The sequence below is a fragment of the Danio aesculapii genome, chromosome 19 (assembly GCF_903798145.1).
Source record: "Danio aesculapii chromosome 19, fDanAes4.1, whole genome shotgun sequence".
NCBI lineage: Eukaryota > Metazoa > Chordata > Actinopteri > Cypriniformes > Danionidae > Danio > Danio aesculapii.
Genome location: NC_079453.1, coordinates 40,359,756 through 40,380,586, shown reverse-complemented (window position 1 = coordinate 40,380,586; position 20,831 = coordinate 40,359,756). Strand labels below are relative to the sequence as shown.

General features: G+C 32.2%; 1 protein-coding gene across 6 annotated transcripts in view; it reads left to right on the top strand.

The window, feature by feature from the left end:
• The window catches only part of adgrb2 (adhesion G protein-coupled receptor B2), a 634,025-nt gene that overhangs the window by 499,284 nt on the left and 113,910 nt on the right, over positions 1–20,831 (top strand). For all 6 annotated transcript variants that reach the window (XM_056480419.1, XM_056480418.1, XM_056480420.1 and 3 more), the window contains exons 17-18: positions 15,009–15,112; positions 18,531–18,633. In XM_056480419.1, the coding sequence (XP_056336394.1) occupies positions 15,009–15,112; positions 18,531–18,633 (207 nt within the window). The remainder of the gene's footprint in view (positions 1–15,008; positions 15,113–18,530; positions 18,634–20,831) is intronic.

Here is a 20,831-nt window from a genome sequence, read left to right as displayed (position 1 = left end):
TCCGCTGGATGTGCACTTCAGAAATTTTGTACTCCTGGTCATGTGGGAACTTCTCGCATGCTGTTTATCAAATATTATAAATTCAGACATACTACTTGATCCACATACTTCTTTTCTCATGCTATATAGCAGGGAAGTATGTGATTTTGGATGCAGCCATTGTGAAATAGTATTACAATTTAATAGTTTAACTAATTTGTAGTTTTCTAATGTTCATCACGCCATGTTTTTCCTGGAAATAATATTTCTAAAGGAGCTTTTGACGTGGAATTGAACCAGATTTTGGTAAAAAACCAAACAATACAACATAAAAATAAAAAAAATTTAAAATCTGAAAAATGAGTTAATATGTGTAATAACAATAGAATGACACAAGGAGAGAGTACTGAACTACTGAAATGTATTTAATAATTTATATAAATGGTTTTTTTGTTGATAGCAGCTTAAAGACGTCTCATATGGAGAATGAAGTCACATGAGTTGCTCAGGTATGAGATTTTTCACAGACTTCAACAGAGTGTAAAAATCTTGATGGTTCTTGTATTTTCTATTGGATTTGAGTCAGGTGATTGGCTGGGCCATTCTACAGCTTGATTTTCTTTTTCTGAAACCATTTGAGACTTTCCTTTGCTGTGTTTTTGATCGTTGTCTTGCTGAAATCTCCAGTCAGGTTTCATCTTCATAATTCGGATGATATAGATGTTGGACTGAAGCAGTTAATTTTTTTTTTACAATGAGGAAGGGCAGAGGGTTCTGAATAACTACTGAAAGCTGCTGTCTGGGCTTTCACTGCCTTTCTGCACCTCCCTTTCTTTGTGTGTTCAATACTTTTTCTCTTCGTCATTTCATTTTATTACACATAACTTCATTTGTAAATGGATTAATATTGTTTTCTTTACATATATGGATTTCTTTGGTTGTTACCAACATCTGGGGAAAATTTCAAGTAAATAGCACCTTTAGAAATATATTGTCGGAGAACAATGGTGACATGTTCAATACTTATTTCCTCCACTGTGTGTGTATATATATATATACACACATATATACACACACAGTATATTTAGATATTTATGTATGAATCGAGTGATTGTTTTTAATATTATTTATAATTTTTAGGTTAAATTATGATAAATAGTTTATTTTAATTAGTTACAGATATATAAATGAAATATATGTGGTGTCCAGTATAGAGCAATGATATAAATGTTTCTTTTGTAATTTTTTGGTTTAGTTTGTTTAAAAAATGCTGTTGTTGTTTTTCATCTCTTCTTTATGTATACGATTGGGTATTTTAGTTCATTTGTTTTAGTTGTTTTTATTCTGCTGTCACCTCATGCTGTCTGGTGCCCACACATCTGTTGGAGGTGTGGTGGTGAATCAGAAATGAGGTCTGTGATAACACTTACAAAGAGCTTGTATTTTTAATTTTTTTTTACTTTTCCTCACTCTTTCCCACAGTGACCACATACTGTTTTACTGGCCTTGGTTCTCAGAGTCTTTTTCTGAATCATTTTTCTACAATAAAAAAGTTCAGAGGTGTGAAGAAAATCTGTCAGCTCTGAGATGAATCACAGCGCTACAAACCTTGATTCTATGCTTGAAAGCGAACATGTGAACATTGACAATGAACTTTGCGTCCCATGAATCATTAGAGTTGATGTAACCAAATCAAATGCAATAGTATAATATAAGATTCTTCGCTTATAGTTGATTTTAAGCATTATAAAACAATATATTTGAATAGTATTGCAATACATCAGAATTTCCAGGAAATTCGTCGGGCAATAAATTGACTCAGGCTGAGTCAATTGATTCTCATGCATTATAACAAATTCCTGTCAAAAAGCGTGATGCTCCGTCAATCTCTTATCCACCCTTGTATCTCGTAACATAGCTTGAAACAGTCCATTTAAGGCAGAGCAAACCATTACAAACAAAGGAGTAGGGGTAAATCAGTAAATGTATACAACTAAACATATCAACATGTGTAAACTCTACATGAATTTGAGCACTATTAATAAATTATAATAAATCAAATTATGATTCTTACACATGTTTTATATAAACAGTTGTTATTTATGACTGAATTTTTTTATTCAATTCACATTAAATTGCACAATCTGCCTAAAAATAAACAACTTTTATTGGGGGGGGTTGTTTTGTTTCTATTTGTTTTGTTTTGTTTATTTTAGTTTTGTTTTGTTTCTTTTTGTTGTTTTGTTTTGTTTGGTTTTGTTTTGTTGTTTTTTGTCTGTGAAACATTTGTTTGTTGAAATAAGTTTTGAAAAACGTTTTAAGTTTTGTAACTTTGTCTTTTGTTTTGTTTTGTCTGTAAACTATTTTTGTTTGTTAAAATAAATTTTAAAAATCAACTTTTTTTTCATTTCATTATTTTTGTTTTGTTTGTAAACAATTTTAGCTTGTTAAAATAAATTTTTAAAATCATTTCAAAGTGACGACAAAAAAAAACTTTTTCTAAAAACGTAAATTCCAAATTTTATTAGTTTGATTATAAGAGAGATCAAGAGAGACAGGTGTAAACACACAGAATTCTAAATTATTATAAATTGATCATAAATTGTTGATTGTTAAACATATTGTTTATTATTATTTTATAAATATTGTTTCGTTCTAAAATGTTCATTAATAAAAATACTATTTAATATTATTTATTATTTTTTTATCCTAAATTGCCGATTGTTTAATATACTGTTATGTATCATGATTGTTTGTTTGTGTTCTTTACTACTAGTATGTCATTTGTTTTCATATGTAACATTTGTCATGCCAATGAAGCAAGTTTAAATTTGAATTTGAGTTAGAGAGAGAGAAGAAAGAGAGACTGAAACTTTCTAAACATCTTACTGACTCCAAACTTTTGAATGGCATTTTACCAGACAACAACATTTGAGTTTATGGTTAGTCTGCCTTGAAGGAATAGAAAACAAACCTTGTCTATGAAGAAAATGCAATTTTTTGGCTTTCAAACCCCAGCTGTTCCACTCTATTCTCACAGAGCCTGATAGTATATACATACACCCCTAGCGCTTTTGTGTTTTCTGTTTCACACACCAATCAATCCTCTAGTCTAGTCCCCCAGTGGCATTTCCGTGAAAGAGACAACACCTATAGTCATTTTTCAGCCTGCTGGCCAACTAGAATGGTCCGAAAAATGCCAAACCAAAGCCAGCGGAGGCATAATGTTGGCAATTAATATGCCAGGGACAATAGGCCAAGCAAAAGATGAGAGTGAAGGTTGGCACTGTCTCTCCCAGTGCCACCTGTTACACCTCCACCTGCCAGTTTCAGTAAAAAAAAACACTGCTGCCATTCCTCCACTCTCTAAGCTGTTTTTATAGTTTTTCCCCCTCGTATAGAGCACAAATGCTCTCACAGGCTTACAGAGAGCAGATGTGCACATGCTGATACACACACTGTGCACTATTGGTAGCCCACACACACAGCCTTTAGGGATCTTTGTTCACAAAGGCTGTTTAGTCATAAACGCTTTGTGTGGAAGCCTGACCAGTCCACACCAGGAGGCCAATTGAGCTGTAAGTGCGTGAATGAGGACTTCGCATTCAAGCCAATTCACAGCTCGTTCTAAACAGCTCCGTGCTTTAGAAACTCAAACCTGCAGCCATTTCACATCCAGCATCCAGTGCTATTTATTGGGAGGTCTCAGACATGGCCTTTGAAATCTATTGTATTATGTGTTTTACTCATAGAAAAAAGTCGATTCCACCAAGGCATGATGGAAAGTCAAAAGTGTTGTGTCTGTAATGTGAATTTAGAATCTGAGAAGAGAAGAATCTGTGTGTATATGTAACCCCACCGGTGCTACACCATCAAACCCACTCTGAAGTGGGATCGAACTGGCGACTTTCCATATGGGAGTCGGTTGCTCTAACAAGAAGACTAAAGACCATGGCCTCTAGTGTCTGTCGCTAGAGCACCTTTATAGGTCAGAGGAGTGAGGTTTACCTGCACAGCACTTCACTGGTTGGCCTTCACGCCCCTAGACCTCACTCCCATCCCGGTCACGGCACCTATGTAACCCTGCAAGTCCTACACCACCCAAGCCACTCTGAGCTGGGATCAAACCGGCGACCTTCGGCATGGGAGTCGGTTGCTTTACTAGGGGAGTGAGGTTTACCTGCATAGCACTTCACTAGCTGGCTTCTGCTACATATAAACAGACCTGCAACACATGATGCATATATAGAGTGAATTACCATAATGTGTTTGTTTTGAATGTGTGAAATTTACGTCAATATCACATCTTCTGTGCAAGTTCAAAACATTTACTTTGATCAGAAAATTTCATTAATTCATTCTTTCATTTATTCCTTCCTTCCTTCCTTCCTTCCTTCCTTCCTTCCTTCCTTCCTTCCTTCATTCATTCATTCATTCATTCATTCATTCATTCATTCATTCATTATTTCATTTTTTCTTTCATTTCCTCCTCCCTTCCTTCCTTCCTTCCTTCCTTCCTTCCTTCCTTCCTTCCTTCCTTCCTTCCTTCCTTCCTTCCTTCCTTCCTTCCTTCCTTCCTTTTTTCTTTCTCCCCTTCCTTTCTTCCTTGTTCATTCATTCAATCATTCATTCATTTACTCCTTCCTTCCTTCCTTCCTTCCTTCCTTCCTTCCTTCATTCATTCATTCATTCATTTGTTCATTCATTCATTCGTTCATTCATTCGTCCATTCATTCGTTCATTCCTCCTTTTCAGTCCTTCCTTCCTTCCTTCCTTCATTCATTCATTCATTCGCCTTTCAGTCAGTCCTTTCATTTATTCATTCATTCATTCATTTATTCATTCATTCATTCAATCATTCATCCCTTTCTTCCCCACCTTCTTCCCTCTTTCCTTCTTTCCTTTATTCATTCATTCTTTGCTTTCATTCATTCTTTCCTTCACTCCTTCCTTCCTTGAATCATTCATTCATTCATTCCTTACTCCCTCATTCATTCATTCATTCATTCATTTATCCTTTCAGTCAATCATTCCTTCCGTCTCTTCTCCCTTCATTATTTCCTTTCATTCCTTCCTTCCTTCCTTCCTTCGTCTCTTTCTCCATTCTTTACCTGCATTCCTTCTCTCCTTCCTTCCTTCCTTCCTTCCTTTCATTTATTCATTTATTTCTTAATTTATCCATTTCTCCTTGCAGTCAGTCATTCCTTTCCTCCTTCCTTCCCTCCTTTTTTTTCCCTTCCTTCCTTCATGCCTTCCTTCCTTCCTTCCCTCCTTTGTTCATTATTTCATTCATTCCTTTCTTCCTTTATTCTTCCTTTCTTCTTCCTTTCTTCTTTCCTTCCTGTCTTACCTCGATTCATTCATTCATTTATTCATTCCTTTCTTATTTCATTCTTTCCTTTCTTCATTCTTTCATTTATTCCCTCCTTCGTTAGTTCATTCATTCGTTCCTTCACTCAATCTAATTACAAACTATGTGCAGAGGATTTGTCCAGCCCTTTTGTAAGATCTTGGTGGCCACTTCAGGACATTCTGAGTGTCCTTCTGTTCACAATGCAGTCCGTGGAGAATGAGATGAACAAACCGACAGAGGGTTAAGCCTTTAGTCGGGCATCATGTATTGCTAGATTCTCTGTCTCGGCAAACTCCAGCCGACCCCTAATACAAGGCTGTGCGGCTTGACGGATCGCATGAAATGAAAGGTGACATATGTCTCATGTTAAGCTGCTGGTTTTTGGATTTTGTTATTGTTCCACAGGGAAGCTCACATTTAAGTAACAGTATTTCTACTGGATTTCATTTCATGTTCACATGTGTTTGTGTGTGTGTGTGCGTGCGTGCATGCGTGCATGTGTGCATGTGTGTGTATTTACAGTAGAGATCAATATTAGACAACAGTTTGTTTTTACAAAAGAGCAATTCCAGCATTATGGATGTGACATTTGACCCACAATGCAGTGCATATTACAATAGTGAAATGTAAAGAAAGTATGCGTTATTTTACTTGGGGATTTTGCAGTAAATAACTGTAAAAATGCGCTAGTGTAACAGTGTAGTCACTCACAGGACATCACTACACTGTTAGACATTTTATTTTACTTTTGTGGAAACTTACTGGTGTTTTACAGTCGCAGAGCTATACCACAATTTATTTTTTTAAAGCAAAATAGCTTTACGGCAGCTCGTAAAATGGTAAAATGCCCTTTAACACATTTTAATATTACAGTTTTGCACTAGTTTTACTGTAATTTATTTACGGTTTACACTAGCAGTACAAAAAGCAGTATTTTTAGTGTTTACTATTGCCTTTAATAAATTACAAACAAGCAATTTCATCAGCTGTCTTCTATTTTGTCTTCAACTACACTAGCAGTACTTGATTACTTTGATTACAGTAGAAAACTACAAATTACTAATATTCAGTAATATACATCTTGACCCACAATGCAGTGCATACTACAGCAGTGAACTGTAACGAATGTATGTGGTATTTTACTGTTTTTTTTGCCATAAATAACTGTAAAATTGTGGTAAAGTCTTAACAGTATTGTCTTGCACAGGACATCCCTACACTGTCATTTTATTGTACTTTTGCGGTAACTTACTGACACAACTGTTGCCAGCAAGTAACCGCAACTGCTCCTTTAAGTCTGTTTTACCATAGCAGAACCCTACTACAATTTCTTTTTTACAGTAAAGTAGCTTTACAGCAACTCCTTTTTATGGTAAAATGTCCTTTAACACATTTTGTTTTGCACTAGTTTTATTGTAATTTATTTATATTTTACGAAATCTATATTTTTAGTGTTTACTATTGAATTTGATAAATTCCAAAAAAGCTATTTGATCAACTGTCTTCAACTACACTAGCAGTACTTCATTACTTTGATTACAGTAGAATACCACAAATTCCTAATATACAGTAAGTTACTGTAAAGTTTTAACTAACTAGCACCACTGGTTGCCATCAAGTTACTGCTACTGTACCTTTACAGTAAATTACCTGTATATGTGTTTTACAGTAGCAGGGCCCTACCGCAATTTATTTTTTTATAGTAAAATAGCTTTACGGCAATTCCTTTTTATGGTAAAATGCCCTTTAACACATTTTTGATAATACAGTTTTGCACTAGTTTTACTGTAATTTATTTACATTTTACACTAGTAGTCCAAAATCTTTATTTTTAGCATTTACTTTCGAATTTAATAAATTCCAACAAGCAATTTTTTTTTTTTTTTTTGTCTTTAACTACACTAGCATTACTTGTTTACTTTGATTACAGTAGAATAGAGTAAATTCCTAATATGCAGTAAGTTACTGTAAAAGAGTTAAAATGACCCACAATGCAGTGCATATTACAGCAGGGAACTCCTTTTTATGGTAAAATGCCCTTAAACACATTTAATAGCACAGTGTTGCACTAGTTTTACTTTAATGTATTTATATGTTACACTAGTAGTCCAAAATCTTTATTTTATTATTTACTATTGAATTTAATAAATTCCAAACAAGCAAATTTGCTCAATTAGGTCATCAGCTACAATAGCAGTTATTGATTACTTTGATTACAGTAGAATACCGTAAATTCCCAATATGCAGTAAGTTACTGTAAAAGTTTTTAAATGGCCCACACTGCAGCTTATATTACAGCAGTGAACTTTAAAGAATTTGTATGGTATTTCACTGGGCATTTTTGCAGTAAATAATTGTAAATTTGCAGCAAAGTCTAACAGTATAGTCTTTCACAGGGCTTTTGTGATACCTACTAGCATCAACGTTACCGCTACTGCACCTTTACAGCAAATTACCTGAAAATGTGTTTTACAGCTGCAGTGCTCTACCACAATTAAATATTAGATATTAGAATAGCTTTACGGCAAGCCTTTTTTATGGTAAAATTCCCTTTAACACATTTTAATAGTACAGTTTTACACTAGTTTTAATGTAATTTATTTACATTTTACAAAATCTTTCTTTTGTATTTACTATTGAATTTAATCAACCGTTCATCAACTGTCTTCAATTTTGTCTTCAACTACACTAGCAGGACTTTATTACTTTGATTACAGTAGAATACCGCAAATTCCTAATATGCAGTAAGTTACTGTAAAATATTTAAAATGGCCCACAATGCAGTACATATTACCATAGTGAACTGTAAAGAATGTATGTGGTAATTTACTGGGCATTTTTGCAGTAAATAACTGTAAAATTGCTAAAAAGTCCAACAGTATAGTCTCTCACAGGACATCACTAGTCTCCCACAGGATATTACTAGTCTGTCACAGGTCATAACTAGTCCCCCACAGGACATCACTACACAGTTAGACGTTTTATTGTACTTACCGTGATTGCCCTTTTACAGTACCTTATCTGAAAATGTGTTTTAGAGTAACAGAGCTCTACTGTAATTTCATTTTTTTTTTCTGTAAAATACTTTTACTGCAACCTATTTTTATGGTAAAATGCCCTTTACCACATTTTAATGTGATATTTTATTGGGTGTTACAGTAAATTCTGGCAAAGTTTAACAGGATAATCTCTCACAGGACATCACTAGACGCCCACAGGACAGTTCAAGTCATAGAGGAAAAAGGTTTTAGAGCAACACGAGTAAATGATAGCAGATTTTTATTTTCTTGTTTTTTTAATAATTTTTTTTTACCTGTGAACTCCTGCTTTACCAGCTATGAAGTACCTACCCTGATGCTGTGTCCCTGATTGCAGGAGACTTTAATCATGCCAACCTGCTGACTGTTCTTCTGAATTATTACCAGCATGTCTCCCGCTTTGTAAGAATACTCTTGATTACTGCCACACCACTCTCACAGATGACTGCCAGACAGATCATTCGTCTGGGCTTCCTGTTCCAAGAGCCTGAAGAGCTAGAATGAGTCCACTGGAACATTGCGTGCAGAAGCAGATGAAGTGCTGTGGGAACTTTTTCTCAGCCTGTGAACTGAACTTGTTAGCGTTCCCTGTAAGACACTATTTGTCTTATTTTGTCTTATAGTATACTATAAAAATGCTGGGTTCCAAACAATTCCTCCATGCTGTGCCGGCACAAATCTATTAAGTTAACATAATTGTTAATAAAAATGTATTGAACATAAAACAATTAAGTTGTCCAAAAACTTCTAGAATTCTAGAATTGTGTTGTTTTAGCTTATTTCAGATACGTAGTTTGAACAAGGAGCAAAACTGTTTGTTTTGAGTGTAGGGATGTGCTATATTGACAGCTGGCAGCTAGCTCTTTGCAACTCTCACATGGTCGCCCACTAAAGCTAAGCAGGGCTGCGTCAGTACCTGGATAGGAGACCACATGGAAAAGCTAGGTTGCTGCTGGAAGTGGTGTTAGGTCTGTGTGGGTCCTAAAAATCCTAGGAGGTCTTTTATATATATATATATATATATATATATATATATATATATATATATATATATATATATTTATATATATATATATTTATTTATTCTGGCTTATTCTAGCACAAATTAAGCACTGACCACTCTGCTCATAAATGAACTGCATACTTGGAGTCTAAACAACTGCATTATCAACTAAAGAAAGCCTCAAAAGTACATTACAACACCAGCAATATTTGTCAAACTATAGAGTGTCCTCTGCTTGTTGTTGTATGTGAGTGGAGTAATACACAAGGGTGAAGGGTGAAGAGGCTGGACGAGTATTTGCAGAATATCACACAGCTATCAGCCAATCAGATTCAAGACCCTGATAAAACTGTCTTTGTTTTATAACGAAGTCTTGGTGTTATAATAATTTTATTTAATAATTTTTACCTTGTGGTTAATGTTGCTAATGTTAAACCTGCAAATACCACATATAATGAGGTTTTTACTCAAAACTCACGTCCTAGCTTCAGTCAAGTGTTTGAATTAAGTCTTCTACACAGAATAAACCATGCATACATATTTGCTAATAGCATTCTAAGCAGTCACAAAAGCATTGCACCATCACATACTTTATTAGAGGGAAAAATATAAGAAGATGAACTCGGATAACCCATATGTTGCCGTGGTCAGTTGTTTATTAGCCTCGTTGAATGAAATAAAAGCATTTTAATCTTCTGTTTATCCTACAAGCGCTGTAAGATTTGTTTAAAGAATTAAAACTGCTTTTATTCTAGCTGAAATAAGTCGTTACCAGAAGAAAATATATATAATAGGCCTGCACCATTAATAGATTTTACACTGAAATTGCGATTTGAAAAGGTGCGATTTTCAAATCGCAAAAGCTGCAATTATTTCAATTGTCGAGAGGCGAGCGCAAGTCATCAAAAACCATCCAAATAATGTTACTTTAAAAGCATATAACTGTTACAGCATAACCCACAAGCCCACAAGTAAAGGTTTTATGTATCTATATATAATATTTTATATATAATCAATTTAAATAAATGTAAAATACTGTAGTTATTTTCTTAATTTGTCATGACAACTGACAACTTTATTGGAAAAAATGGTTTTAAATAAACAGAAGCATACTGTAGTGTACTGTGGTTATGTTTGGTCTTTCTTTGGAGCTGTTAAAACCACCACATCAAACCTGTCGCTCTTTTATGAAATTAAAGTAAACCGCATTTTAAAATCGCAATTGCATTTTTGATCAGAAAAATTGCAATTCGATTTTTTCTCCGAATTCTGCAGCCCTAGGAAATACTGTGAAAAAAATCCTTGCTCTGTTATACATTATTTGGGAAATATTTGAATAAGAAAATTCTGCTAATCCATAGCGGTGTCCTTAGTAAAACACGTTTCAGAGTCAGTTTTTTTGTTTTGACTTGGAATATGTTAATTATTCTCCCCCAATCAGATCATCAAACAACATGGAGTATGTGAACTACTATGAAAGTACACACCCTGATTGTGTATGTGCCTTATTGTTGAAGACTAATCCCACGAACCAAACAGTGGTTGAAATATCTGCAGACTTCCACAGAATTAAAGTCTCCTGAAAGCAGCAGTGAAGTCCAAAAAAAAGAAGTTTCCGGTCAAGGCTAAATATGACCTGTGAAAGGTTATCAGATAGCACAGAAAAAAATGAACACACTTTCCACTTTTTGTGCATGAAATGTGTGGCATAGTCACCAAAACGAACATATAAAAGGACACGGATTCTCACTCCTATGTGATTCTGCTATTTTTTTCCTGGTTTCAAAGAAAAAATAAAATTGCTGTGACCTGTATAATGATTACAGTCTGATCCAACATAATGATGTGCTGTGAAGAGCTGCTGATGGGACACATTAACACCATGGTCTGAGTGATTAGACCTCCTGCCGTTTTCATAACAATGTAACACGTCCAGCGAACATGCCGTTTCCTCAGATCTTGCCGCCACAACAGGAAGACACAATGTCAACATGTCCTTTAAGACAGAAACAAGCCTTCCTTACAGACTACTGGCCAGGACGTTGAATGGGGTTGGTTTATTATTCAATATTATTATTACTATTATTATTCAATATTATTATTATTGTTCTTATTCTTATTCTTATTCTTATTCATATTCATATTCATATTCATATTCATATTCATATTCATATTCTTATTCTTATTCTTATTCTTATTCATATTCTTATTATTGTTAATATTGTTAATATTATTGTTGTTGTAAAAAACTATTTACCAATTATTTTCTACAGTGCTTAATTTCAAGCATGTATGGGTAATATGGAAGTAATTTAACTGAAATCAATTAATATATATATATTTTTTTCTTTGCATTTATTATTATTATTATTATTGTTAATATTATTATAAATTGCTTGTCTACAGTGCTTTACTTTTTATTTTATTTACTTTTCTTTTTTTTATTTAGTTTATTTTTACATTTTAGGTTTTAATGTAACTTAAAAAAATTAATTGGGATGTTCTTTGCATTTATGATTAGCATATTACATTATTATTATTATTAATATTATTATTAATATTATTATTATTATTATCATTAGTACTATTAATATAAAATGCTTGACCAATTATTGTCTACAGTGCCTAAAGTATTTATGGAAAAGCGATTTTATTTTAATTTAAGTTTAATTTAAATTTTTATCTTAATTTTATATTAATTTAATTTATTTTTTTAATTTATTTTTATTTAATTTAATAAAAATATATGTTCTTTGCATTTATGATTAGCATGTTATTATTATTATTATTAGTAGTAGTAGTAGTAGTAGTAGTAGTAGTAGTAGTTGTTGTATTTGGAAAACATAGCTTGGGCTGAGCATCAACTTATCTGCAAGGATTAATTTTGTGCATTTAAGAAATTAGGATATTTTTTTTTCTCATTTTATTACATTCAATTTAATTTATTTGCTTAAATTTTAAGTGCATAAAAAATTTGGTAATTTAAAAAGTTTGTCATTTGAATTAACTTGAACATGCTTTTAATTGTACTTGTGAATCAAACTCGCCGTAACTAACCCTGACCTCAATGTCAATGTAAAGTAATGCATACTTCTCCACAATTGTTATGTCTGAGTAGAAGAGGGCTAATCCAGAAACATGAAGCACATTTTCACCTGTAGTAACCTTTTACTCAGCAGAGATGTTTAATAAGCTACAGCAGAGGGGTCGCAGGGGTCAAAGGGCTGATGGGGATACAATGTCCTGTTTAAGACAAGAATCAAGCTTTGACCTAATGGAAAAGAGAGAAAATCAACCCAGGAGTGAAAGAGAGGATTGGGAAGCATGAGGCTATTTGGAATGTAGACCCTTGGCCTTTAGCTTTAACCTGAGCAGAATGTAATCCTCTCCCGACTGCCCTTCTCTATTTTTCTTCTCTGCACTTTTTGTCCTTATACAAACCTAAAGCTGTTTCTTGAGGGTTTTACAGAGTGTTTTTTATTTATTTATTTGTTGCTCAACTGTAGCTTTTAATCATGATGACTCAGGATTCTGCATACACAGCTAAGGGTAAAAATAGATGATTTATTAGTTGTGGGTTTGAGTAAAGTTATATTATTTGTTTTAATCTATAAGGAACTGACAACATATTTTAAATTACAAGTAGAAATATTGTTATTTATTTAAAAAACAAAACAAATACAAACATTAAAATGTTAAAATGGTCAGAATAAAGTGATTAGTGGGCGACATGGTGGCTCAGGTTAGCACTGTCGCCTAACAGCGCCGAAGATCATTGGTCCTGACTGGGTCAGTTGACATTCCTGTGTGGAGTTTGCATGTTCTTCTCATGTTGACTTGGGTTCCCTCCGAATGCTCCGGTTTCCCCAACAGTCCAAAGACATACGGTATAGGTGAATTGAATTAACTAAATTGGCCGTAGTGTATGAGTGTGAATGAGTGTGTATGGATGTTTCCCCAATACTGGGTTGCAGCTGGAAGGGTATCTGCTTGGTACAGCATATGCTGGATAATTGGCGGTTCATTCCGATGAATAAAGGGACTAAGCTGAAAGAAAATCAATGAATGATTGAATAAGTTGGTTAGTATAATAAATGTTTTTTTTTTTTTTGTGACTGAAAGTTTGACATATTTTTTCTTTTTTTTTTCTGAAGTTCTTCTTTTGTTATTGTTTATTGTGCTGTATGAAAAATATTATATAAACACATTTTTAACAATAGCACTCTTTTACTCAAGATTTACACCAACACATAACTACAAATTAAAAATCCATAGAAACTGAGAATATTCAAGTTGTCTCTTTTTTGCATTGCTCTAGGTGGGTGTAAAATAAAATAAAATAAAATAAAATAACTCAAACACAGAAACTATAAATTAAATGTCCAAAGAAACTGAAAATTGTCAAGTGGTCCCTTTTTTCCCTGTAGATCTAAATGGGTGGGTAGAGCTCCTATAAAAATAAAATAAATTAAATACATTAAATTGTATTATTAATCATTGAATTAGAATATAATTAAATAAAATAATAAATTTAAATGAAATAAATTGAAATTTAATAAAATAAAATTAAATAATAATTTATAAGTTCAAATAAAAGTAAAATAAAACAATGGAAATAAAATTAAATAGAATAGACTAAAGTTAATTAAATTAAATTAAATTAATTCAAATGAAATAAAATACAAATCATAATTTAGAAGTTCCAGGTTATTTTCTGTCCTGACCATTAAAACAAACCATTTGATCATTTAAAAAATAAATTTGAAAATAAAATATAATAAGAGGTATGGATGGATGGATGGATGGATGGATAGATAAAAGAAGTGTAATTAGTAGTTTACAGAATAAAAATCTAATTATGTTTTACTCAAACACAAAAACTGTAAATTGAAAATCCAGAGAAACTCTTTTTTTCCTCTACATGGGTTGGTGGTGCTCCTATAAAAATATATATTTTTTAAATAAATTAAATAAATTAAATTAAATCTTAATTTAAAAGTTTAAAATAAAATAAAATTCTAAATAAAATTACTCAAATGACAGAATAGAATTACTTAAAATAATAAATTGAAATGAAATAAATTGAAATATAATAAAATAAAATCATAATTTAGAAGTAAAACAATATAAATATAATATAAATAAAATAAAACAATTGAAATAAAATAAAACAGAATAAACTAAAGTTAATAAATTCAAATGAAATCAATTCAAATGAAATCAAATAAAAGTCATAATTTAGAAATTAAAGGTTATTTTCTGTCCTGTCTTGACCATCAAATCACACCATTTGAATAGGCTTGGCAGATTGCAGAGTCACTTGCAGATTGGCCACTTTGTCAGATTGTTTTTAATATAAGCTGTTTTTACACAAACAAAAACATTTTAACTTCTGAAACTTAAAGGCTGTTTATTAATTAATAAACTAGTATAGTAATAAAATAGTTCATTTAATTTAGTTTTAAACCAATTTAAGGTCAATATTATTAAGCTATATTTTTTTCAGTTGTCTGCAGAACAAACCACTGTTATACAATGACTTGCCTAATTAATCTGACTTCAAGTGTATATATGAAAGGATCATGTGCATATGGATTTCTCTCTTCATGACCGTTTTTTCTTCTTCTCTGTGCAGGGTATGGGGCCCTCCAGTATGCCGTCTGTACCCCTGATGGTGGGTTGTGGCATATCGTGTACGGCCCTGCTCATTCTGCTGCTCATCTACGCTGCCTTCTGGAGGTAAATTTAACCAACACAGATCTGCCATTGTTGCATGCCGCTTCCAGCCTCTGCTGTCCTCTATTTATAATAGGATATTAGCTTGCTATTTTCGCTCCATTCCCCTTGTTTACTTCCCCGCTGCTCTCGCAGGTACACTTACACCTTACAAGATTCATTTTTCAGACTGTAGCTTCCCACGTGGGGCTGCCCGGGCTGGGATGGAGCAGCTGGCATGGGGTAGAACTGGAGTGGGCCAAAACGGCAATTAGCAATAATTGGGAACAAATGAGGGATGGCGGGAGCCGCCTGTGGCAGGACAGGATTATGTGGAGAGCACTAGTAAAGGCTAGCGTGGATGCTAACAGCTCAGGGTGGCAGATGGCCTGAGTTGGTCATGTGATCTGCTAATGCCACGTCCAGAAACTAGGCAACACTTAGTCAACTGCTTAGTCAAGCTTTTGTCCTCTCAGAAGTCTGACGAGGCGTTTTTACAAATGAAGTTGGACCTATTTTTCACTGTTATTTATATGTTGTTATATAATATTTATATATTGTGTTGTTTATATAATGTACTGTGTGTGTATATATATATATATATATATATATATATATATATATATATATATATATATATATATATATATATATATATATATATATATATATATATATATACATACATGTAATTTATATTACAACATATAATATATTGTATTTTAATATTTTACTTTTATAATATTATTATCATTTATTTATTTGTAGAGTGTATTAGGAGTTAGCCTAAAAAGAGTTAGTTTCCGAGTGGTAAATTCATTCATTCATTCATTCATTCATTCATTTTTATTTATTTATTTATTTATTTATTTATTTATTTATTTATTTATTTATTTATTTATTTATTTACTTATTCATCATTTATTTATTTATTTATTTATTCATTCATTAATTAATTCATTTATTTAAATATTTTATTTATTTATTTATTCATCATTTATTTATTTATTTATTTATTTATTCATTCATTAATTCATTCATTTATTTATATATTTTATTTATTTATTTATTCATCATTTATTTATTTATTTATTTATTTATTTATTTATTTATTTATTCATTCATTAATTCATTCATTTATATATTTTATTTATTTATTTATTTATTTATTTATTCATCATTAATTCATTCATTTATTTATTTATTTATTTATTTATTTATTTATTTATTTATTTATTTATTTGTTTGTTTATTTATTTATTTATGCTTTTTAATATTTGTTAACATTATATGTGTCCAGATTTTATTAAGTTACCTACTGTACCTCAAAAACTCCCCACTGGAAGGGTTTCAGGGCAAGCACGGTGGATACAACTCGAACCACTTTGAACCTTTATTGCATACACATAAACAATGTTCATCCACAAACTAGGCAGCCTGAGTGCTGAGTACACTACACTAGTCTATTAAAACTTTGAAGTTCTTCCTCGTTTAATTAAACAGTTGCTAGGTTATAAACTGGCAAGCGCACCAGCCCTGAACAATAACAGACTGAGAGAAAAGAAAAAATAAATCTTGCGACATGATTCATACACGGACACAACCTATTGGCTGAGAACAGTAATACACATATCCATAATCCAGAACTATGACGTATATGAAATACAACAGGCGTCACGGTGGACAAGTGGGTAGCACGATCGCCTCACAGCAAGAAGTTCGCTGGTTCGAGCCTCGGCTGGGCCAGTTGGCATTTCTGTGTGGAGTTTGCATGTTCTCCCCATGTTGGCGGGGGTTCCTCCGGGTGCTCCGGTTTCCCCCACAGTCCAAAGACATGCGCTATAAGTGAATTGGGTAAGCAAAATTTTCTGTAGTGTATGTGTGTGAATGAGTGTGTATGGATGTTTCCCAGTGTTGGGTTGCAGCTGGAAGGGCAGCCGCTGCGTAAAACATATGCTGGATAAGTTGGCGGTTCATTCTGCTGTGGTGACCCCAGATTAATAAAGGGACTAAGCCGAAATGAAAATGAATGAATGAATGAAATACAACATAAATGTGCCTGCATTTAATATAACATGATAAATTTACACACTTATTTTTAATTTCAAATACCCCGGAACATAATAACATCTATCACTTATAATTTACATGCAAACAACATACTGAGAAGTCCTAGAATATGTAATAAGAACTTCAATAAGAAACATTGAATATATAACATGCAACAAAGCTGGACCTATTTTTTTCCGTTGTAGACATATAATTTAATATACTGTATTTAAATATTATCAAATTTTCTATGATTATTTTTTTTTAGGGTTTATTAAAAGTTAAGTTTAAAAACTGGGTTGCAAATTGTAAATTTATTCATTTATTTATTTATTATAAATTAATATAATTTTTTTTTTTTAATTTAATTACTTGCAGGGCTTGACATTATCATTTTTGATCACCAGCCACTGTGGCTAGTAGATTTCCAACATTACTAACCACTCACCATTTTCACTAGCCACAATTTTGTTGTTGGGAAATATATATTTTATATGCAAAAATTTGACTTTGACATCTTAAAATTACTTGATTTACATTTTGTGTTATGTTCACATGCCTTCTCAGTCATTTCACTGTTTTGTGTCGTGCATGAGCTTACTCGGTGTGCATGAGTAAATTGGTTGTGTTGCATTGCAGTTTTTTATTTCACATGACTTTTCAGGGCTCAAAATTAAGGATTTACCAAATGTATCTCTGACCACACCAAAAAATGAATAATTATTTCTTAGCCACAAATTTTAAATGTGTAAAACAAGCAAAATATAGCTGTATACATGCATAAATCTTTTCTTCATTTAATAAATGACTTGTGCCAGTGACACCCAGTCACGTGTTGACGTTTGAAGGCATGAGACGTGGACAGATGAAGGTGGAAGATGGGCAGAATACATATTTTGATTAATATTCAATTACATTTTTCAGTTTTAACCTAGTCAAACTATAATTTGAGGACAAATTATCAAATTTAGCTGTAACAAATTACAGTGAGTTTTTTTTAAGTTAGTTCAATGTTTTTCATTGCATTCTCAGTGCATCTATCAGGCCTTCGGAGGGCTTATCAGTGTCCTCTCCATCAGTCAGTGCATTGATCCAGACAGGACGCAACCGTTCCTCTCTTCAGCACTGCTGGCTGGAGCTCAAACAGCGGACCAGAGCTTTTTCCTCAATGCTTCTGTTTGCGAGTTCATCTGCAGGTCATCCGGGACGCTGCGCTAGTTGTCAGTGTTCAATGGAGGGAGCGAAAAATGATAAATGGATGTTGATAAGTGGATCTCACACCCTGAATGTCATGCGCCTGTATATCAAGCCTTTGTAAGGATAATAATGTCATAACTGCAAAAGCGTTGCTGTTGTCAGCATGTAATTTTCCTGTTTTGTCTGTGTTTCTCAGGTACATTCGTTCAGAGAGGTCCATCATCTTGGTGAACTTCTGTCTGTCCATACTGGCCTCCAATGTGCTTATACTGGTGGGACAGTCCCAAACGCTCAGTAAGGTAAATGTATTGTATTTTTATTGTTCGGGATCAGTTTGAAGGAGTGTTCTGGGAACATATTTATTGCATATTAAATTCATATTAATACAATTATAGAAGGTTCATTTTGATATCAGTTTTGGTTTGTGGAAGTGGCCCCTATGTTATGATAATGATAACAACAACAACAACAACAACAAAAACCACAAAAAACACAACAAAAACAATATTAATATTAATATTAATATTAATATTAATATTAATATTAATATTAATATTAATATTAATATTAATATTAATATTAATAATAACAGCAATAATAATAATAATAATAATAATAATAATAATAATAATAATAACAATAATAATAAAAATAATAATACAAATAATAATAATAATAATACAAATATTAATAATAATAATAATAATAATAATAATAATAATAATAATAATAATACATTATCATTATTAAGAATTCAAAAATGAGTATTTTTGGAATGAGGCATGTTTTTATTATTATTATTATTATTGTTGTTGTAATTATTATTATTATTGTAATAATTTTTTTTATTATATACATTATGAAGATATTCCTCATGCAACTATAATATACTATTAACATTATTATTGTTTATGTTTATACATATTAATGATAGTAATAATAATAATAATAATAATAATAATAATTATAATAATAAAAATAATAATAAATAATTTTATGTAGCGCTTTTAAACGTAGCATCTCAAAGCACTTTCATGCATAGGACAAAAAACAAACAAAGCCAAGATAATGACAAGCAAATAAATATCTCAAATCATAATAAACCTACCGAAACAAGTGATTAAAGAATAGTCAGGGAGTCTGCATTCCTAAGAGGGCGGAGAATTCCACTATGTATTCATGTGCGTTTAATTCTAATTAAAAACCAATTGCACTTATGAATTATTATCATTTTCATACAAATTCAATGCACAGTTTGATTACTAGTAGAGTCTTCAGCATGCCACTCATCCTTGCTATAACAGTGAGTCAGAGGTGCAGTTAGTTGTTGTTTGCTCTCTCTCTCTCTCTCTCTCTCTCTCTCTCTCTCTCTCTCTCTCTCTCTCTCTCTCTCTCTCTCTTTTCAGCCTGTCATGACATTGCGTAAGTGGACTCTGATAGATTTGGAGAAGGTGCTGGAGGGTCAGCTTTGTGTCAGCTTTGACAGTCACACACAGAGAGAGAGAGAGCGTAAGATAGACAACAAAGGCCCCTGAGAAACAAGTGCTGCCATCCAAACTCAACCTGTCGCTCAGAACAACTTATTTTTATACTTATTAATGATATTAAAAAATAATAAAAAATAAAGCTCTGTATTATTATTATTATTATTATAATTATTATTATTTTATTTTTATTATTATTTTATTATTATTATGAAGATGTTCCTCTTGCAACTGTTATTTAAATAATTACTTTTACTCATTTTATACGTATTAATGATAATTATTAAACAATTAATAATAATAATAATAATAATTATTATTATTATTATTGGGGTAGTGGGTAGTAGGTAGTGCTGTCGCCTCACAGCAAGAAGGTTGCTGGTTTGAGCCTCGGCTGGGTCAGTTGGCATTTCTGTGTGGAGTTTGCATGTTCTCCCTGCATTCGCGTGGGTTTCCTCCGGGTGCTCCGGTTTCCCCCACAGTCCAAAGACATGCGGTACAGGTGAATTGGGTAGGCTAAATTGGCCGTAGTGAATGAGTGTGTGTGTGTGGATGTTTCCCAGAGATAGTTTGCGGCTAGAAGGGCATCTGCTGAGTAAAACAAATGCTGGATAAGTTGGCGGTTCATTCCGCTGTGGCGACCCCAAATTAATAAAGGGACTAAGCCGACAAGAAAATGAATAAATGAATTAATATTATTATTATTATTATTATTATTATTATTATTATTATTATTATTATTCAGAAAAAAACTTCATATGACTGCTATAAGAATAATAATAATAATAATAATAATAATAATAATAAAATAAAAAAATAAAAATAATAATAATAATAAAATAATAATAATGGCAATAGCAATAATGCATTGTAATGACATTCCTCATGCAAATGTTGTGTAAATAATTAGTATTTATAAGTATTTATAGTATTTATTAGTATTACTAATTTGTATACTTTTAATATATATAATTTTTAAATAATAAAGTATTATTATTAGGGATGCAACGATA